Source organism: Protomyctophum bolini (assembly GCF_963924005.1).
Source record: "Protomyctophum bolini genome assembly, chromosome: 23".
NCBI lineage: Eukaryota > Metazoa > Chordata > Actinopteri > Myctophiformes > Myctophidae > Protomyctophum > Protomyctophum bolini.
Window position 1 is genome coordinate 12,694,940 of NC_137884.1, and position 23,407 is coordinate 12,718,346.

The window sequence follows — 23,407 nt, forward strand, 5'->3', positions numbered from 1 at the left end:
CTATGCATGCACATTTCTGTTGTGGCGAACGACAGCAAGCCGCCTTTGTTTTCAAATGTCGGCAAGTTGCGACAAGTTGCTCACCCGTGCTCGAGATTGGACCAGTCAAACTTTTAACCACGCTACGTGCCTCATGGTTCAAACCCCTAACAGGTTTAAATACGGTCTATTTCTGTAATTAATAGAAGGTAATTCCTCATCATCATCATCATCAGGTCATCACGGAAACCTTGAAAAATCAAGTATCCGTTTGAATTCATTCATCCATGAGAAGTTTTGGAAGCCAATCGTGTGAGGTTTACTGTCGAGTTGGAGCATGGCATCTGATCCAACATCTTGGTCCTTCATGCATCTTGATCCATGGCAGGACGAGAGATCCCGACAGCGGAGATTGTTTATCGCCACCGCAGGGTGCATGATCAGTGATCACCGTAGTAAGAACCGAGTCTCCGGCGACCCGACCATGAGCTGGATTACATGAGTAGCGGGAACACTTTGCCGGCCAGACTGTCGAGGTTATTGCTAGAGACAACATTACCGATGTTATCTACATGGCAACTCAGGAAATAAAAAGAGTAGACTGAGTCTGCCAGGTGGGCCTATTCTTTGTGGGCTCCTCAGTTGTGTGTCTGCTTGGGGCTTCAGTAGGGTATTTACAGTATGTTCGCTGTGTTCTTGGCCTTTGTAAAGTGCTCATGGCTCCCAGTTACCAGACTTCCCCCACTAGCCTCCTCCCTCCTCCTGATCCTGTCTGGCAGGGAAAAGGCCAGCCACTTGGGTAAAGATTTCATTTTTAGTCAAAGCCACAATTAAAATGTATGTGTGTATGTTCCCTGTGTGTCCGTGTCTGTCCATCACTGTCTGTCTGCAGCTAATCTCGCAAACTACACAACAAACTATTTTGTGATTTTATTTTGACAATATTAATATGATTCCTTGAATTGGACAGAGATTAAATGGGAAGCCAGGCCTTTATTAGATGCTGTGTTGTTTTAAATTGCGTCAATATCAATGTCTTCCTCTTCTTTCTCAGCTTTGTCTGGCTTCACAGTCTCGACCATCAGCTCTCGGGCAGAGGGTGAGTACACTACTTCAAAATTGTCATCATCTTCATCTTCCCTTTCATCGCTCTCCTCCTCTGCCTCTTTCAGCCATTTGATGAACGGGGCGGCTTTGACATGTATCTCTTTGGCAAGTTCCTTTGAGACATATTTCTTAGAAACCTTCTCTGCCCAGGATATTATGACATCCTCTTGCAGCAGGTCTGCCTCGTACAGGTCTGCGAGTATGTGTGGAACTCGTGGCAGCAGCTGTGCCTGGTATAGCTTCACCAGGCATTCAAAACCTCCCAGCAGATATTTCTGGGCCTTCTTGTCATCACAGAATTGTAGAAAGTGACGCTTGTACTTCTTGATCTGGTCCTCAATGTTCTCATTAAAGAGAAGCTCGCTGAGGATGAGAGGTCCCATGGCCTTCACGTCCAGACGCTCTGCCTCAGCCAAGATTGCATTATCAGCAGCATCTATGGTTTTATTCTCCTTCTTTTGTTTGACAAAAGTGTAGAACAAGTTGACCCTCTCCCCCAGGGGTTTCTCCAGGTCCTCACTGAGGGTAAAGCTTTTAACATGCTCGCTGATATCCTCTATCCGTCGTCTCTGTGCCTCCTCTGTTGTCTCCTCCACCCAGTTATCATCATCATCACCATCCCCAGCCTCTGGAGCATCAATGTCGCTATGGTTTTCGGCCTCAGAACCGTTCTTTTTGTCCTTCTTGCGATTCCTCTTTTTATCCTTCTGGACAGAAGTGGATCCACTGTCGGCTGTCTTTGGTGGGTTTTTGAGGATGAAGGTGCAGAGTTTGTGGCTGGTGTCAACCATGCCACAATATCCACAAGCCTTACAGGAGTTGCCGATGGTTAGTTTCTTGGGGTTGACATGCAGGTCAGTCTCAGGGTTATCACACTTCGGACACAACACAAATTTTCTGATGAACCCATCAAGCACGTCCTGTAACTTTTTGGCCTCATGGGAGCCATTGACAATGTAGCGGTCATTCTTCGCATCACACTGGGTTTGAGCACCGAGTTCACAAGCAAAAAACTTGGTTGTGTATGTTGGAGGCCTCTTCAATGCCTTTGCAACGTCAACCATGTTGACAATGACAGTCTTGATTCCATTCCCTTTGCCTTCAACCTTGGCAAACAGAGGGGGCATCTTGTAGCGGTAGAATGGGTCTGACACGCCGCGATTGATATTGATAGACATGCTTTTTGGCTGATGTTAAGTACTGTCAATAAGAAAATCAGATCCTGAAAGATAATTTTGATGGATTCTCTGTCTGGAAATGAGATGACATAAATGACTGGAAGTGGACTTGGTCTCTGACATGAAAAACATGTGACTGAAAGCTCCTCCTCCCAAGTTTCCACAAAACAGGTTCCAACAGCTGCACAACAGCTTGTTCTCACAAAGCATTGGAAGCAAATACAAAAACAGAATGCTGATCGTCCCAATAGTGTCAGTGAAGTGTTGTCCGTTGATAATGGCAGGTATGATTTATTTAATGTTGCTCTGTGTTTGGAAAACTTGAATACTCTCAAAACTGACTGCTATACTTAATTTATCCACTTTTGGCAGTGCAGCCAGTATTTATATTCACAAACCTCCAATGTTGGTGCAACACGGTGGTGCACCGATTGGACAGAGATATTGACATCATGGTTGATTGGTATGGTAGAATGGCCAGAATTCCAAATATGGATAATACTGAAAACATCATAGTACTGCAGGCATATCTGCTGCTGTTAGACCGCGTGTAAGGACTAGGCTCTGTGGGTTCAATCATACTTGCAAGACCAATTTCAGAAGAATAAAACGTGATTACGCGACTTTAATTTTCAATTACGCGACTTTAATTTTCAATTACGCGACTTTAATTTTCAATTACGCGACTTTAATTTTCAATTACGCGACTTTAATTTTCAATTACGCAACTTTAATTTTCAATTACGCAACTTTAATTTTCAATTACGCAACTTTAATTTTCATCATTTTTGAGGATTTGAAAAAAATTACGAAATGACAAAAACGATGGGTTATAGCCCATGTTTTTTGAAATTTTGAAAAAAAAAGTTATCCTCGTTTCTCATCATTTTGGACCATGGGCTATAGCCCATATCGTACGGCATACTATAGCGCGCCGTTTTTCATCATTTTTGAGGATTTGAAAAAAATGACGAAATGACAAAAACGATGGGTTATAGCCCATGTTTTTAGAAATTTTGGAAAAAAAAGTTAGCCTCGTTTCTCATCATTTTGGACCATGGGCTATAGCCCATATCGTACGGCATACTATAGCGCGCCGTTTTTCATCATTTTTGAGGATTTGAAAAAAATGACGAAATGACAAAAACGATGGGTTATAGCCCATGTTTTTTGAAATTTTGAAAAAAAAAGTTATCCTCGTTTCTCATCATTTTGGACCATGGGCTATAGCCCATACCGTACGGCATACTATAGCACGCCGTTTTTCATCATTTTGGAGGATTTGAAAAAAATGAAAAAATAAAAAAACGATGGGTTATAGCCCATGTTTTTTGAAATTTTGAAAAAAAAAGTTAGCCTCGTTTCTCATCATTTTGGACCATGGGCTATAGCCCATATCGTACGGCATACTATAGCACGCCGTTTTTCATCATTTTGGAGGATTTGAAAAAAATGAAAAAATTAATAAACGATGGGTTATAGCCCATGTTTTTTGAAATTTTGGAAAAAAAAGTTAGCCTCGTTTCTCATCATTTTGGACCATGGGCTATAGCCCATATCGTACGGCATACTATAGCACGCCGTTTTTCATCATTTTTGAGGATTTGAAAAAAATGACGAAATGACGAAATGACAAAAACGATGGGTTATAGCCCATGTTTTTTGAAATTTTGAAAAAAAAAGTTATCCTCGTTTCTCATCATTTTGGACCATGGGCTATAGCCCATATCGTACGGCATACTATAGCACGCCGTTTTTCATCATTTTGGAGGATTTGAAAAAAATGAAAAAATAAAAAAACGATGGGTTATAGCTAGGGTTGGGATTCGTTAGGATTTTTACGGTTCCGAATCCTTCCCGGATCCCTCTTAACGGTTCCGGTTCCTAACGGTTCCCTTAACGGATCCCAATATTATTTTTTCCCATTTTTTTCTGACATAGATTATGCTTATATTATAACTAACCTAACCAAGTACATAATAAACACAAATTCATTAATTCAATTATTGAAAATGCTCTTTACAATTATGAGGTGGCACTATTATTTTAATTTCACCACCACCAGCTAGCCACCACAACTATATAATTGTTGCAATTTGTACTGTATATTGCAATTTGTACTGTATATTAAATATACAGTACATACACATTGCAATAATGATATTGTTGTGGTGACAAATGTTGTCTTTAATGTTCAGATTAACTCAACAGTCACGCGATTAATTTAGAGACAAATCAAAAGCAGTTGAGTTGCTTATAAGTTGTAAAAAATAAGTGCAGACAAATTGATTTGGCTATATTTAACGTGATTCATATAATATCAGACAGAAGGACGTCGAGTCATTGGCGGTCTAAATTAACACCATTAACAACAGTTGTAGGCTACAACACGCCTAATGAAAAGCTCTGTAGAAGTTTAGTAGTTTTTATTTTCTATTACGTTACTACTAGCCTGGGGAAAGTGAACGAGCCTTGCATCATCCTCGTCCCCCGCCGGCTGTGGTGGAGCTGCGGGGAGTGCAGGCACGGCTTTCCGCATGGCTCTCAAACGTGATGTGCCTACTGTAGATTATTCTCGTGAGTTGTGGACTCGTGTAGACATATTGATTTTGAGATGTTTCCTCGTGGACGTGGTGCAACTGGTAGCCTACAAGTTGCAACAACCTTTGCAGGGAACTATAGCATTGCATTTACTCCACTTTGCGTGCTCAGCCTCAGAGTAATTTCCCTCTCTGTTAACTACACTTTGGAGATCTCTTCGACATACTGTCCCACTCGCTCCGCGGCGGTCGCTGAATGCACAGAACAGTGGGCGTATCCTCCCCGACCCCACTCACTCATGTAGGTGGGGTGACGTCACCACAGGCTCTGCTTGCATGCATGCACAGACACAGCGGAGCTAAATGACGACTGATGAGAACCGTTTGTGGAACCGTTAATACGAAAACGATGGAACCGGCTCCGGATCCGCAATGTCGGAACCGGGTCTGAAATGGACCCGGTTCCGAATCCCAACCCTAGTTATAGCCCATGTTTTTTGAAATTTTGAAAAAAAAAGTTAGCCTCGTTTCTCATCATTTTGGACCATGGGCTATAGCCCATATCGTACGGCATACTATAGCACGCCGTTTTTCATCATTTTGGAGGATTTGAAAAAAATGAAAAAATTAATAAACGATGGGTTATAGCCCATGTTTTTTGAAATTTTGGAAAAAAAAGTTAGCCTCGTTTCTTATCATTTTGGACCATGGGCTATAGCCCATATCGTACGGCATACTATAGCGCACCGTTTTTCATCAGTTTTGAGGATTTGAAAAAAATGACGAAATGACAAAAACGATGGGTTATAGCCCATGTTTTTTGAAATTTGGAAAAAAAAAGTTATCCTCGTTTCTCATCATTTTGGACCATGGGCTATAGCCCATATCGTACGGCATACTATAGCGCGCCGTTTTTCATCATTTTTGAGGATTTAAAAAAAATGACGAAATGACAAAAACGATGGGTTATAGCCCATGTTTTTTTAAATTTTGAAAAAAAAGTTATCCTCGTTTCTCATCATTTTGGAACATGGGCTATAGCCCATATCGTACGGCATACTATAGCGCGCCGTTTTTCATCATTTTTGAGGATTTGAAAAAAATGACGAAATGACAAAAACGATGGGTTATAGCCCATGTTTTTTTAAATTTTGAAAAAAAAGTTATCCTCGTTTCTCATCATTTTGGAACATGGGCTATAGCCCATATCGTACGGCATACTATAGCGCGCCGTTTTTCATCATTTTTGAGGATTTGAAAAAAATGACAAAATGACAAAAACGATGGGTTATAGCCCATGTTTTTTTAAATTTTGAAAAAAAAGTTATCCTCGTTTCTCATCATTTTGGAACATGGGCTATAGCCCATATCGTACGGCATACTATAGCGCGCCGTTTTTCATCATTTTTGAGGATTTGAAAAAAATGACGAAATGACAAAAACTATGGGTTATAGCCCATGTTTTTTGAAATTTGGAAAAAAAAAGTTAGCCTCATTTCTCATCATTTTGGACCGTGGGCTATAGCCCAAATCGTACGGCATACTATAGCGCGCCGTTTTTCATCATTTTTGAGGATATGAAAAAAATGAAAAAATAAAAAAACGATGGGTTATAGCCCATGTTTTTTTAAATTTTGAAAAAAAAGTTATCCTCGTTTCTCATCATTTTGGAACATGGGCTATAGCCCATATCGTACGGCATACTATAGCGCGCCGTTTTTCATCATTTTTGAGGATTTGAAAAAAATGACGAAATGACAAAAACGATGGGTTATAGCCCATGTTTTTTGAAATTTGGAAAAAAAAAGTTAGCCTCGTTTCTCATCATTTTGGACCATGGGCTATAGCCCATATCGTACGGCATACTATAGCGCGCCGTTTTTCATATTAAAAAGAAAAAGAAAACGATGGGTTATAGCCCATGTTTTTTTTAATTAAAAAAAAAAAAAGTTAGCCTCGTTTCTCATCATTTTGGACCATGGGCTATAGCCCATATCGCACAGCATACTATAGCGCGCCGTTTTTCATCATTTTTGAGGATTTGAAAAAAATGACGAAATGACAAAAACGATGGGTTATAGCCCATGTTTTTTTAAATTTTGAAAAAAAAGTTATCCTCGTTTCTCATCATTTTGGAACATGGGCTATAGCCCATATCGTACGGCATACTATAGCGCGCCGTTTTTCATCATTTTTGAGGATTTGAAAAAAATGACGAAATGACAAAAACGATAGGTTATAGCCCATGTTTTTTGAAATTTGGAAAAAAAAAGTTAGCCTCGTTTCTCATCATTTTGGACCGTGGGCTATAGCCCATATCGTACGGCATACTATAGCGCGCCGTTTTTCATCATTTTTGAGGATATGAAAAAAATGACGAAATGACAAAAACGATGGGTTATAGCCCATGTTTTTTGAAATTTGGAAAAAAAAAGTTAGCCTCGTTTCTCATCATTTTGGACCGTGGGCTATAGCCCATATCGTACGGCATACTATGGCAGGCCGTTTTTTCTCATTTTTGAGGAAAAAAAAAAAAAAAAAAAAAGATGGGTTATAGCCCATGTTTTTTTTAAATTAAAAAAAAAAAAGTTAGCCTCGTTTCTCTTCATTTTGGACCATGGGCTATAGCCCATATCGTACGGCATACTATAGCGCGCCGTTTTTCATCATTTTTGAGGATTTGAAAAAAATGACGAAATGACAAAAACGATGGGTTATAGCCCATGTTTTTTGAAATTTGGAAAAAAAAAGTTAGCCTCGTTTCTCATCATTTTGGACCATGGGCTATAGCCCATATCGTACGGCATACTATAGCGCGCCGTTTTTCATATTAAAAAGAAAAAGAAAACGATGGGTTATAGCCCATGTTTTTTTTAATTAAAAAAAAAAAAAGTTAGCCTCGTTTCTCATCATTTTGGACCATGGGCTATAGCCCATATCGCACAGCATACTATAGCGCGCCGTTTTTCATCATTTTTGAGGATTTGAAAAAAATGACGAAATGACAAAAACGATGGGTTATAGCCCATGTTTTTTTAAATTTTGAAAAAAAAGTTATCCTCGTTTCTCATCATTTTGGAACATGGGCTATAGCCCATATCGTACGGCATACTATAGCGCGCCGTTTTTCATCATTTTTGAGGATTTGAAAAAAATGACGAAATGACAAAAACGATAGGTTATAGCCCATGTTTTTTGAAATTTGGAAAAAAAAAGTTAGCCTCGTTTCTCATCATTTTGGACCGTGGGCTATAGCCCATATCGTACGGCATACTATAGCGCGCCGTTTTTCATCATTTTTGAGGATATGAAAAAAATGACGAAATGACAAAAACGATGGGTTATAGCCCATGTTTTTTGAAATTTGGAAAAAAAAAGTTAGCCTCGTTTCTCATCATTTTGGACCGTGGGCTATAGCCCATATCGTACGGCATACTATGGCACGCCGTTTTTTCTCATTTTTGAGGGAAAAAAAAAAAAAAAAAACGATGGGTTATAGCCCATGTTAAAAAAAAAAAAAAGGAAAAAAGTTAGCCTCGTTTCTCATCATTTTGGACCATGGGCTATAGCCCATATCGTACGGCATACTATAGCGCACCGTTTTTCATCAGTTTTGAGGATTTGAAAAAAATGACAAAATGACAAAAACGATGGGTTATAGCCCATGTTTTTTGAAATTTGGAAAAAAAAAGTTATCCTCGTTTCTCATCATTTTGGACCATGGGCTATAGCCCATATCGTACGGCATACTATAGCGCGCCGTTTTTCATCATTTTTGAGGATTTGAAAAAAATGACGAAATGACAAAAACGATGGGTTATAGCCCATGTTTTTTGAAATTTGGAAAAAAAAAGTTAGCCTCGTTTCTCATCATTTTGGACCGTGGGCTATAGCCCATATCGTACGGCATACTATAGCGCGCCGTTTTTCATCATTTTTGAGGATATGAAAAAAATGACGAAATGACAAAAACGATAGGTTATAGCCCATGTTTTTTGAAATTTGGAAAAAAAAAGTTAGCCTCGTTTCTCATCATTTTGGACCATGGGCTATAGCCCATATCGTACGGCATACTATAGCGCACCGTTTTTCATCAGTTTTGAGGATTTGAAAAAAATGACGAAATGACAAAAACGATGGGTTATAGCCCATGTTTTTTGAAATTTGGAAAAAAAAAGTTATCCTCGTTTCTCATCATTTTGGACCATGGGCTATAGCCCATATCGTACGGCATACTATAGCGCGCCGTTTTTCATCATTTTTGAGGATTTGAAAAAAATGACAAAATGACAAAAACGATGGGTTATAGCCCATGTTTTTTTAAATTTTAAAAAAAAAGTTATCCTCGTTTCTCATCATTTTGGAACATGGGCTATAGCCCATATCGTACGGCATACTATAGCGCGCCGTTTTTCATCATTTTTGAGGATTTGAAAAAAATGACGAAATGACAAAAACTATGGGTTATAGCCCATGTTTTTTGAAATTTGGAAAAAAAAAGTTAGCCTCATTTCTCATCATTTTGGACCGTGGGCTATAGCCCATATCGTACGGCATACTATAGCGCGCCGTTTTTCATCATTTTTGAGGATATGAAAAAAATGACGAAATGACAAAAACGATGGGTTATAGCCCATGTTTTTTGAAATTTGGAAAAAAAAAGTTAGCCTCGTTTCTCATCATTTTGGACCGTGGGCTATAGCCCATATCGTACGGCATACTATGGCACGCCGTTTTTCCTCATTTTTGAGGATTAAAAAAAAAAAAAAAACGATGGGTTTATAGCCCATGTTAAAAAAAAAAAAAAAAAAAAAGTTAGCCTCGTTTCTCATCATTTTGGACCATGGGCTATAGCCCATATCGTACGACATACTATAGCGCGCCGTTTTTCATCATTTTTGAGGATTTGAAAAATATGACGAAATGACAAAAACGATGGGTTATAGCCCATGTTTTTTGAAATTTGGAAAAAAAAAGTTAGCCTCGTTTCTCATCATTTTGGACCGTGGGCTATAGCCCATATCGTACGGCATACTATGGCACGCCGTTTTTCATCATTTTTGAGGATTAAAAAAAAAAACGATGGGTTATAGCCCATGTTTTTTGAAAAAAAAAAAAAAAAGTTAGCCTTGTTTCTCATCATTTTGGACCATGGGCTATAGCCCATATCGTACGGCATACTATAGCGAGCCGTTTTTCATCATTTTTGAGGATTTGAAAAAAATGACAAAATGACAAAAACGATGGGTTATAGCCCATGTTTTTTTAAATTTGGAAAAAAAAAGTTAGCCTCGTTTCTCATCATTTTGGAACATGGGCTATAGCCCATATCGTACGGCATACTATAGCGCGCCGTTTTTCATCATTTTTGAGGATTTGAAAAAAATGACGAAATGACAAAAACTATGGGTTATAGCCCATGTTTTTTGAAATTTGGAAAAAAAAAGTTAGCCTCATTTCTCATCATTTTGGACCGTGGGCTATAGCCCATATCGTACGGCATACTATAGCGCGCCGTTTTTCATCATTTTTGAGGATATGAAAAAAATGACGAAATGACAAAAACGATGGGTTATAGCCCATGTTTTTTGAAATTTGGAAAAAAAAAGTTAGCCTCGTTTCTCATCATTTTGGACCGTGGGCTATAGCCCATATCGTACGGCATACTATGGCACGCCGTTTTTCCTCATTTTTGAGGATTAAAAAAAAAAAAAAAACGATAGGTTTATAGCCCATGTTAAAAAAAAATAAAAAAAAAATGTTAGCCTCGTTTCTCATCATTTTGGACCATGGGCTATAGCCCATATCGTACGGCATACTATAGCGCGCCGTTTTTCATCATTTTTGAGGATTTGAAAAAAATGACGAAATGACAAAAACGATGGGTTATAGCCCATGTTTTTTGAAATTTGGAAAAAAAAAGTTAGCCTCGTTTCTCATCATTTTGGACCGTGGGCTATAGCCCATATCGTACGGCATACTATGGCACGCCGTTTTTCATCATTTTTGAGGATTAAAAAAAAAAACGATGGGTTATAGCCCATGTTTTTTGAAAAAAAAAAAGAAAAGTTAGCCTTGTTTCTCATCATTTTGGACCATGGGCTATAGCCCATATCGTACGGCATACTATAGCGAGCCGTTTTTCATCATTTTTGAGGATTTGAAAAAAATGACAAAATGACAAAAACGATGGGTTATAGCCCATGTTTTTTTAAATTTAAAAAAAAAAGTTATCCTCGTTTCTCATCATTTTGGAACATGGGCTATAGCCCATATCGTACGGCATACTATAGCGCGCCGTTTTTCATCATTTTTGAGGATTTGAAAAAAATGACGAAATGACAAAAACTATGGGTTATAGCCCATGTTTTTTGAAATTTGGAAAAAAAAAGTTAGCCTCATTTCTCATCATTTTGGACCGTGGGCTATAGCCCATATCGTACGGCATACTATAGCGCGCCGTTTTTCATCATTTTTGAGGATATGAAAAAAATGACGAAATGACAAAAACGATGGGTTATAGCCCATGTTTTTTGAAATTTGGAAAAAAAAAGTTAGCCTCGTTTCTCATCATTTTGGACCGTGGGCTATAGCCCATATCGTACGGCATACTATGGCACGCCGTTTTTCATCATTTTTGAGGATTAAAAAAAAAAACGATGGGTTATAGCCCATGTTTTTTGAAAAAAAAAAAAAAAAGTTAGCCTTGTTTCTCATCATTTTGGACCATGGGCTATAGCCCATATCGTACGGCATACTATAGCGAGCCGTTTTTCATCATTTTTGAGGATTTGAAAAAAATGACAAAATGACAAAAACGATGGGTTATAGCCCATGTTTTTTTAAATTTTTTAAAAAAAGTTATCCTCGTTTCTCATCATTTTGGAACATGGGCTATAGCCCATATCGTACGGCATACTATAGCGCGCCGTTTTTCATCATTTTTGAGGATTTGAAAAAAATGACGAAATGACAAAAACTATGGGTTATAGCCCATGTTTTTTGAAATTTGGAAAAAAAAAGTTAGCCTCATTTCTCATCATTTTGGACCGTGGGCTATAGCCCATATCGTACGGCATACTATAGCGCGCCGTTTTTCATCATTTTTGAGGATATGAAAAAAATGACGAAATGACAAAAACGATGGGTTATAGCCCATGTTTTTTGAAATTTGGAAAAAAAAAGTTAGCCTCGTTTCTCATCATTTTGGACCGTGGGCTATAGCCCATATCGTACGGCATACTATGGCACGCCGTTTTTCCTCATTTTTGAGGATTAAAAAAAAAAAAAAAACGATAGGTTTATAGCCCATGTTAAAAAAAAAAAAAAAAAAAAAGTTAGCCTCGTTTCTCATCATTTTGGACCATGGGCTATAGCCCATATCGTACGGCATACTATAGCGCGCCGTTTTTCATCATTTTTGAGGATTTGAAAAAAATGACGAAATGACAAAAACGATGGGTTATAGCCCATGTTTTTTGAAAAAAAAAAAAAAAAGTTAGCCTTGTTTCTCATCATTTTGGACCATGGGCTATAGCCCATATCGTACGGCATACTATAGCGAGCCGTTTTTCATCATTTTTGAGGATTTGAAAAAAATGACAAAATGACAAAAACGATGGGTTATAGCCCATGTTTTTTTAAATTTTTAAAAAAAAGTTATCCTCGTTTCTCATCATTTTGGAACATGGGCTATAGCCCATATCGTACGGCATACTATGGCACGCCGTTTTTCATCATTTTTGAGGATTAAAAAAAAAAACGATGGGTTATAGCCCATGTTTTTTGAAAAAAAAAAAAAAAAGTTAGCCTTGTTTCTCATCATTTTGGACCATGGGCTATAGCCCATATCGTACGGCATACTATAGCGAGCCGTTTTTCATCATTTTTGAGGATTTGAAAAAAATGACGAAATGACAAAAACGATGGGTTATAGCCCATGTTTTTTTTTAATTTTGAAAAAAAAGTTATCCTCGTTTCTCATCATTTTGGACCATGGGCTATAGCCCATATCGTACGGCATACTATAGCGCGCCGTTTTTCATCATTTTTGAGGATTTGAAAAAAATGACGAAATGACAAAAACGATGGGTTATAGCCCATGTTTTTTGAAATTTGGAAAAAAAAAGTTATCCTCGTTTCTCATTATTTTGGACCATGGGCTCCTGGTTATTTTCGGAGGTTTTATTTTTCTTCTTTTCCCCATGTTGAAAGTGATCTATGAAAAATGATCTCCATGTAACCATGGGGATGCGTGGTATGAGAGAGAGACGGCGGCGCGGCTTCCATGACAACTTCAAGGCAAACTCAAACTTAATTGGAAATATTGTCCAGGTAACAATAATCCCATTCTTTCTGGCACAAACGTTAAACGCAGTTTGTCACTCTGTTTGACAGTTTTCCCTGGACCCTTATTAGATCTTGAGAGCATACAATGAAACCAAATGGACCTGTGAGGGGCTGAGGGCCCATTTGGTTTCATATACGCTTTCAAGAATTACATTATTGCTATTGTTAAACATCTGCATTTACAAGAAGTCTCCACAGAAGTCTCCCACTGTACCTTCGCCAGGCAGCCTCTGTAGACCTTCTTAAAGCACAGCTCAAGAAAAGACCCACTTCTACACTCTTGCTTTTACATTTTTTGTTGTTCATGTCCTCACTGTATTGCATTACCATTACTGCTATTATTTTGTATATATAATGTTTTATTCCTTGCTTTTCTTTTATTTCTTTCTCCATTAATGCTCTGTACAGCATTTCATGTCATACTTTACTTTACATGTCATAAATACTTTGAATAGGAGAGACGGAGTTTAATTGCCAGTCAAAGCAAAGACTGGATGATCATGGCACGTCTTCGCAGGACATGCTTGTGTGAGGGTGGAAATGTAGATGTTTTGGTTTTGTTTTAATATGTGATTTTCGTGATTTGCTGTGTTTTATAATGTTGCATGCTGTAGAGTGAGATTATTGCAGAGTGATTTTACTTTCTTTATTTTTTTGCTTAATATTGTATTTCTGTTTGAACTGCATGATTTTGTATAACTTTATTTTTCCACTGACTGGCTATACACTATAAGGCCAAATTCCAATACCCCAAATCTCGGCCACTCCCTCACTCACACTCCAGCATGGCGGTGTTACAGTGAAATTGGTGACCTGCCCAGATATGTGACCATTTTATGGACTTCACACAACTTACATGGAGGTCTTTATATACGTGGCCTAAAGCTAAATACCGCTAAATTGAACCTATGCTACCATGGACCATGGGCTATAGCCCATATCGTACGGCATACTATAGCATAGAAATGTAAAATTTACATTTCAACGAAAGGACCTGTAAATGACAACACAAAAACTAAGGCACTGGTGTCGTACTTCTGGTTTACCGGAACGGGGTGCAACTCCCTGCAGTGCCCTGCTCAATTTGTTGTATTTACATGGTTCATTGGTCTCAGAGGTCATCGCTATAGTTTTCATCATTGAGTGTTGCGGAGGATAATTTTTTTTTCAAAATTGTGGAATTGCGGAAATGGAAATTACGGAAATTGCGGAATTGGTGGATAACTTTTTTTTTCAAAATTGCGAAATTGCGGAAATTGCGGAATTGCGGAAATGGAAATTGCGGAAATTGCGGAAATGGTGGATAACTTTTTTTTTCAAAATTGCGGAATTGCGGAAAATTCGGAAATTGCGGAAATGGTAATTGCGGAAATTGTGGAATTGCGGAAATTGCGGAAATCGAAATTGCGGAAATTGCGGAAATGGAAATTACGGAAATTGCGGAATTGGTGGATAACTTTTTTTTTCAAAATTGCGAAATTGCGGAAAATTCGGAAATTGCGGAAATGGTAATTGCGGAAATTGCGGAATTGCGGAAATTGCGGAAATGGTGGATAACTTTTTTTTTCAAAATTGTGGAATTGCGGAAAATTCGGGAATTGCGGAATTGCGCAATTTACGTAATTTCCATTTCCGCAATTTCCGCAATTCCGCAATTCCCGAATTTTCCGCAATTCCACAATTTTGAAAAAAAAAGTTATCCACCATTTCCGCAATTTCCGCAATTTCCATTTCCGCAATTCCGCAATTTCCGCAATTTCGCAATTTTGAAAAAAAAAGTTATCCACCAATTCCGCAATTTCCGCAATTTCCATTTCCGCAATTTCCGCAATTACGCTTTCCGCAATTTCCGCAATTACGCTTTCCGCAATTTCAGCAATTACGCTTTCCGCAATTTCCGCAATTACGCTTTCCGCAATTTCCGCAATTACGCTTTCCGCAATTTCCGCAATTACGCTTTCCGCAATTTCCGCAATCCTCCGCAACACTCAATGATGAAAACTATAGCGATGACCTCTGAGACCAATGAACCATGTAAATACAACAAATTGAGCAGGGCACTGCAGGGAGTTGCACCCCGTTCCGGTAAACCAGAAGTACGACACCAGTGCCTTAGTTTTTGTGTTGTCATTTACAGGTCCTTTCGTTGAAATGTAAATTTTACATTTCTATGCTATAGTATGCCGTACGATATGGGCTATAGCCCATGGTCCATGGTAGCATAGGTTCAATTTAGCGGTATTTAGCTTTAGGCCACGTATATAAAGACCTCCATGTAAGTTGTGTGAAGTCCATAAAATGGTCACATATCTGGGCAGGTCACCAATTTCACTGTAACACCGCCATGCTGGAGTGTGAGTGAGGGAGTGGCCGAGATTTGGGGTATTGGAATTTGGCCTTATAGTGTATAGCCAGTCAGTGGAAAAATAAAGTTATACAAAATCATGCAGTTCAAACAGAAATACAATATTAAGCAAAAAAATAAAGAAAGTAAAATCACTCTGCAATAATCTCACTCTACAGCATGCAACATTATAAAACACAGCAAATCACGAAAATCACATATTAAAACAAAACCAAAACATCTACATTTCCACCCTCACACAAGCATGTCCTGCGAAGACGTGCCATGATCATCCAGTCTTTGCTTTGACTGGCAATTAAACTCCGTCTCTCCTATTCAAAGTATTTATGACATGTAAAGTAAAGTATGACATGAAATGCTGTACAGAGCATTAATGGAGAAAGAAATAAAAGAAAAGCAAGGAATAAAACATTATATATACAAAATAATAGCAGTAATGGTAATGCAATACAGTGAGGACATGAACAACAAAAAATGTAAAAGCAAGAGTGTAGAAGTGGGTCTTTTCTTGAGCTGTGCTTTAAGAAGGTCTACAGAGGCTGCCTGGCGAAGGTACAGTGGGAGACTTCTGTGGAGACTTCTTGTAAATGCAGATGTTTAACAATAGCAATAATGTAATTCTTGAAAGCGTATATGAAACCAAATGGGCCCTCAGCCCCTCACAGGTCCATTTGGTTTCATTGTATGCTCTCAAGATCTAATAAGGGTCCAGGGAAAACTGTCAAACAGAGTGACAAACTGCGTTTAACGTTTGTGCCAGAAAGAATGGGATTATTGTTACCTGGACAATATTTCCAATTAAGTTTGAGTTTGCCTTGAAGTTGTCATGGAAGCCGCGCCGCCGTCTCTCTCTCATACCACGCATCCCCATGGTTACATGGAGATCATTTTTCATAGATCACTTTCAACATGGGGAAAAGAAGAAAAAGAAAACCTCCGAAAATAACCAGGAGCCCATGGTCCAAAATAATGAGAAACGAGGATAACTTTTTTTTTCCAAATTTCAAAAAACATGGGCTATAACCCATCGTTTTTGTCATTTCGTCATTTTTTTCAAATCCTCAAAAATGATGAAAAACGGCGCGCTATAGTATGCCGTACGATATGGGCTATAGCCCATGGTCCAAAATGATGAGAAACGAGGATAACTTTTTTTTCAAAATTAAAAAAAAACATGGGCTATAACCCATCGTTTTTGTCATTTCGTCATTTTTTTCAAATCCTCAAAAATGATGAAAAACGGCTCGCTATAGTATGCCGTACGATATGGGCTATAGCCCATGGTCCAAAATGATGAGAAACAAGGCTAACTTTTTTTTTTTTTTTTCAAAAAACATGGGCTATAACCCATCGTTTTTTTTTTTAATCCTCAAAAATGATGAAAAACGGCGTGCCATAGTATGCCGTACGATATGGGCTATAGCCCACGGTCCAAAATGATGAGAAACGAGGCTAACTTTTTTTTTCCAAATTTCAAAAAACATGGGCTATAACCCATCGTTTTTGTCATTTCGTCATTTTTTTCAAATCCTCAAAAATGATGAAAAACGGCGCGCTATAGTATGCCGTACGATATGGGCTATAGCCCATGGTCCAAAATGATGAGAAACGAGGCTAACTTTTTTTTTTTTGTTTTTTTTTTAACATGGGCTATAAACCCATCGTTTTTTGTTTTTTTTTAATCCTCAAAAATGAGGAAAAACGGCGTGCCATAGTATGCCGTACGATATGGGCTATAGCCCACGGTCCAAAATGATGAGAAACGAGGCTAACTTTTTTTTTTCCAAATTTCAAAAAACATGGGCTATAACCCATCGTTTTTGTCATTTCGTCATTTTTTTCATATCCTCAAAAATGATGAAAAACGGCGCGCTATAGTATGCCGTACGATATGGGCTATAGCCCACGGTCCAAAATGATGAGAAATGAGGCTAACTTTTTTTTTCCAAATTTCAAAAAACATGGGCTATAACCCATAGTTTTTGTCATTTCGTCATTTTTTTCAAATCCTCAAAAATGATGAAAAACGGCGCGCTATAGTATGCCGTACGATATGGGCTATAGCCCATGTTCCAAAATGATGAGAAACGAGGATAACTTTTTTTTTAAAATTTAAAAAAACATGGGCTATAACCCATCGTTTTTGTCATTTTGTCATTTTTTTCAAATCCTCAAAAATGATGAAAAACGGCTCGCTATAGTATGCCGTACGATAAGGGCTATAGCCCATGGTCCAAAATGATGAGAAACAAGGCTAACTTTTTTTTTTTTTTTTCAAAAAACATGGGCTATAACCCATCGTTTTTGTCATTTCGTCATTTTTTTCAAATCCTCAAAAATGATGAAAAACGGCGCGCTATAGTATGCCGTACGATATGGGCTATAGCCCATGGTCCAAAATGATGAGAAACGAGGCTAACTTTTTTTTTTTTTTTTTTTTTAACATGGGCTATAAACCTATCGTTTTTTTTTTTTTTTTAATCCTCAAAAATGAGGAAAAACGGCGTGCCATAGTATGCCGTACGATATGGGCTATAGCCCACGGTCCAAAATGATGAGAAACGAGGCTAACTTTTTTTTTCCAAATTTCAAAAAACATGGGCTATAACCCGTCATTTTTTTCATATCCTCAAAAATGATGAAAAACGGCGCGCTATAGTATGCCGTACGATATGGGCTATAGCCCACGGTCCAAAATGATGAGAAATGAGGCTAACTTTTTTTTTCCAAATTTCAAAAAACATGGGCTATAACCCATAGTTTTTGTCATTTCGTCATTTTTTTCAAATCCTCAAAAATGATGAAAAACGGCGCGCTATAGTATGCCGTACGATATGGGCTATAGCCCATGTTCCAAAATGATGAGAAACGAGGATAACTTTTTTTTAAAAATTTAAAAAAACATGGGCTATAACCCATCGTTTTTGTCATTTTGTCATTTTTTTCAAATCCTCAAAAATGATGAAAAACGGCTCGCTATAGTATGCCGTACGATATGGGCTATAGCCCATGGTCCAAAATGATGAGAAACAAGGCTAACTTTTTTTTTTTTTTTTCAAAAAACATGGGCTATAACCCATCGTTTTTTTTTTAATCCTCAAAAATGATGAAAAACGGCGTGCCATAGTATGCCGTACGATATGGGCTATAGCCCACGGTCCAAAATGATGAGAAACGAGGCTAACTTTTTTTTTCCAAATTTCAAAAAACATGGGCTATAACCCATCGTTTTTGTCATTTCGTCATTTTTTTCAAATCCTCAAAAATTATGAAAAACGGCGCGCTATAGTATGCCGTACGATATGGGCTATAGCCCATGGTCCAAAATGATGAGAAACGAGGCTAACTTTTTTTTTTTTTTTTTTTTTAACATGGGCTATAAACCTATCGTTTTTTTTTTTTTTTTAATCCTCAAAAATGAGGAAAAACGGCGTGCCATAGTATGCCGTACGATATGGGCTATAGCCCACGGTCCAAAATGATGAGAAACGAGGCTAACCTTTTTTTTCCAAATTTCAAAAAACATGGGCTATAACCCATCGTTTTTGTCATTTCGTCATTTTTTTCATATCCTCAAAAATGATGAAAAACGGCGCGCTATAGTATGCCGTACGATATGGGCTATAGCCCACGGTCCAAAATGATGAGAAATGAGGCTAACTTTTTTTTTCCAAATTTCAAAAAACATGGGCTATAACCCATAGTTTTTGTCATTTCGTCATTTTTTTCAAATCCTCAAAAATGATGAAAAACGGCGCGCTATAGTATGCCGTACGATATGGGCTATAGCCCATGTTCCAAAATGATGAGAAACGAGGATAACTTTTTTTTTAAAATTTAAAAAAACATGGGCTATAACCCATCGTTTTTGTCATTTTGTCATTTTTTTCAAATCCTCAAAAATGATGAAAAACGGCTCGCTATAGTATGCCGTACGATATGGGCTATAGCCCATGGTCCAAAATGATGAGAAACAAGGCTAACTTTTTTTTTTTTTTTTCAAAAAACATGGGCTATAACCCATCGTTTTTTTTTTTAATCCTCAAAAATGATGAAAAACGGCGTGCCATAGTATGCCGTACGATATGGGCTATAGCCCACGGTCCAAAATGATGAGAAACGAGGCTAACTTTTTTTTTCCAAATTTCAAAAAACATGGGCTATAACCCATCGTTTTTGTCATTTCGTCATTTTTTTCAAATCCTCAAAAATGATGAAAAACGGCGCGCTATAGTATGTCGTACGATATGGGCTATAGCCCATGGTCCAAAATGATGAGAAACGAGGCTAACTTTTTTTTTTTTTAACATGGGCTATAAACCCATCGTTTTTTTTTTTTTTTTAATCCTCAAAAATGAGGAAAAACGGCGTGCCATAGTATGCCGTACGATATGGGCTATAGCCCACGGTCCAAAATGATGAGAAACGAGGCTAACTTTTTTTTTCCAAATTTCAAAAAACATGGGCTATAACCCATCGTTTTTGTCATTTCGTCATTTTTTTCATATCCTCAAAAATGATGAAAAACGGCGCGCTATAGTATGCCGTACGATATGGGCTATAGCCCACGGTCCAAAATGATGAGAAATGAGGCTAACTTTTTTTTTCCAAATTTCAAAAAACATGGGCTATAACCCATAGTTTTTGTCATTTCGTCATTTTTTTCAAATCCTCAAAAATGATGAAAAACGGCGCGCTATAGTATGCCGTACGATATGGGCTATAGCCCATGTTCCAAAATGATGAGAAACGAGGATAACTTTTTTTTTAAAATTTAAAAAAACATGGGCTATAACCCATCGTTTTTGTCATTTTGTCATTTTTTTCAAATCCTCAAAAATGATGAAAAACGGCTCGCTATAGTATGCCGTACGATATGGGCTATAGCCCATGGTCCAAAATGATGAGAAACAAGGCTAACTTTTTTTTTTTTTTTTTTTTAAACATGGGCTATAACCCATCGTTTTTTTTTTTTATCCTCAAAAATGATGAAAAACGGCGTGCCATAGTATGCCGTACGATATGGGCTATAGCCCACGGTCCAAAATGATGAGAAACGAGGCTAACTTTTTTTTTCCAAATTTCAAAAAACATGGGCTATAACCCATCGTTTTTGTCATTTCGTCATTTTTTTCAAATCCTCAAAAATGATGAAAAACGGCGCGCTATAGTATGTCGTACGATATGGGCTATAGCCCATGGTCCAAAATGATGAGAAACGAGGCTAACTTTTTTTTTTTTTTTTTTTTTAACATGGGCTATAAACCCATCGTTTTTTGTTTTTTTTTAATCCTCAAAAATGAGGAAAAACGGCGTGCCATAGTATGCCGTACGATATGGGCTATAGCCCACGGTCCAAAATGATGAGAAACGAGGCTAACTTTTTTTTTCCAAATTTCAAAAAACATGGGCTATAACCCATCGTTTTTGTCATTTCGTCATTTTTTTCATATCCTCAAAAATGATGAAAAACGGCGCGCTATAGTATGCCGTACGATATGGGCTATAGCCCACGGTCCAAAATGATGAGAAATGAGGCTAACTTTTTTTTTCCAAATTTCAAAAAACATGGGCTATAACCCATAGTTTTTGTCATTTCGTCATTTTTTTCAAATCCTCAAAAATGATGAAAAACGGCGCGCTATAGTATGCCGTACGATATGGGCTATAGCCCATGTTCCAAAATGATGAGAAACGAGGATAACTTTTTTTTAAAAATTTAAAAAAACATGGGCTATAACCCATCGTTTTTGTCATTTTGTCATTTTTTTCAAATCCTCAAAAATGATGAAAAACGGCTCGCTATAGTATGCCGTACGATATGGGCTATAGCCCATGGTCCAAAATGATGAGAAACAAGGCTAACTTTTTTTTTTTTTTTTCAAAAAACATGGGCTATAACCCATCGTTTTTTTTTTAATCCTCAAAAATGATGAAAAACGGCGTGCCATAGTATGCCGTACGATATGGGCTATAGCCCACGGTCCAAAATGATGAGAAACGAGGCTAACTTTTTTTTTCCAAATTTCAAAAAACATGGGCTATAACCCATCGTTTTTGTCATTTCGTCATTTTTTTCAAATCCTCAAAAATTATGAAAAACGGCGCGCTATAGTATGCCGTACGATATGGGCTATAGCCCATGGTCCAAAATGATGAGAAACGAGGCTAACTTTTTTTTTTTTTTTTTTTTTAACATGGGCTATAAACCTATCGTTTTTTGTTTTTTTTTAATCCTCAAAAATGAGGAAAAACGGCGTGCCATAGTATGCCGTACGATATGGGCTATAGCCCACGGTCCAAAATGATGAGAAACGAGGCTAACCTTTTTTTTCCAAATTTCAAAAAACATGGGCTATAACCCATCGTTTTTGTCATTTCGTCATTTTTTTCATATCCTCAAAAATGATGAAAAACGGCGCGCTATAGTATGCCGTACGATATGGGCTATAGCCCACGGTCCAAAATGATGAGAAATGAGGCTAACTTTTTTTTTCCAAATTTCAAAAAACATGGGCTATAACCCATAGTTTTTGTCATTTCGTCATTTTTTTCAAATCCTCAAAAATGATGAAAAACGGCGCGCTATAGTATGCCGTACGATATGGGCTATAGCCCATGTTCCAAAATGATGAGAAACGAGGATAACTTTTTTTTTAAAATTTAAAAAAACATGGGCTATAACCCATCGTTTTTGTCATTTTGTCATTTTTTTCAAATCCTCAAAAATGATGAAAAACGGCTCGCTATAGTATGCCGTACGATATGGGCTATAGCCCATGGTCCAAAATGATGAGAAACAAGGCTAACTTTTTTTTTTTTTTTTCAAAAAACATGGGCTATAACCCATCGTTTTTTTTTTTTAATCCTCAAAAATGATGAAAAACGGCGTGCCATAGTATGCCGTACGATATGGGCTATAGCCCACGGTCCAAAATGATGAGAAACGAGGCTAACTTTTTTTTTCCAAATTTCAAAAAACATGGGCTATAACCCATCGTTTTTGTCATTTCGTCATTTTTTTCAAATCCTCAAAAATGATGAAAAACGGCGCGCTATAGTATGTCGTACGATATGGGCTATAGCCCATGGTCCAAAATGATGAGAAACGAGGCTAACTTTTTTTTTTTTTTTTTTTTTAACATGGGCTATAAACCCATCGTTTTTTTTTTTTTTTTAATCCTCAAAAATGAGGAAAAACGGCGTGCCATAGTATGCCGTACGATATGGGCTATAGCCCACGGTCCAAAATGATGAGAAACGAGGCTAACTTTTTTTTTCCAAATTTCAAAAAACATGGGCTATAACCCATCGTTTTTGTCATTTCGTCATTTTTTTCATATCCTCAAAAATGATGAAAAACGGCGCGCTATAGTATGCCGTACGATATGGGCTATAGCCCACGGTCCAAAATGATGAGAAATGAGGCTAACTTTTTTTTTCCAAATTTCAAAAAACATGGGCTATAACCCATAGTTTTTGTCATTTCGTCATTTTTTTCAAATCCTCAAAAATGATGAAAAACGGCGCGCTATAGTATGCCGTACGATATGGGCTATAGCCCATGTTCCAAAATGATGAGAAACGAGGATAACTTTTTTTTTAAAATTTAAAAAAACATGGGCTATAACCCATCGTTTTTGTCATTTTGTCATTTTTTTCAAATCCTCAAAAATGATGAAAAACGGCTCGCTATAGTATGCCGTACGATATGGGCTATAGCCCATGGTCCAAAATGATGAGAAACAAGGCTAACTTTTTTTTTTTTTTTTTTTTAAACATGGGCTATAACCCATCGTTTTTTTTTTTTTATCCTCAAAAATGATGAAAAACGGCGTGCCATAGTATGCCGTACGATATGGGCTATAGCCCACGGTCCAAAATGATGA

General features: G+C 37.6%; 1 protein-coding gene across 1 annotated transcript; it reads right to left on the reverse strand.

Annotated features, from left to right (window-relative positions):
- Nucleotides 1-992: 992 nt before the first annotated feature.
- LOC308310740 (eukaryotic translation initiation factor 5-like) lies at nucleotides 993-2,264 on the reverse strand (the record flags this gene model as incomplete). The annotated part of the gene is made up of 1 exon (XM_080757143.1): nucleotides 993-2,264. One exon carries the CDS (start codon nucleotides 2,262-2,264, stop codon nucleotides 993-995), a length of 1,272 nt encoding a protein of 423 aa, XP_080613269.1.
- Between the last annotated feature and the right edge of the window lie 21,143 nt (nucleotides 2,265-23,407).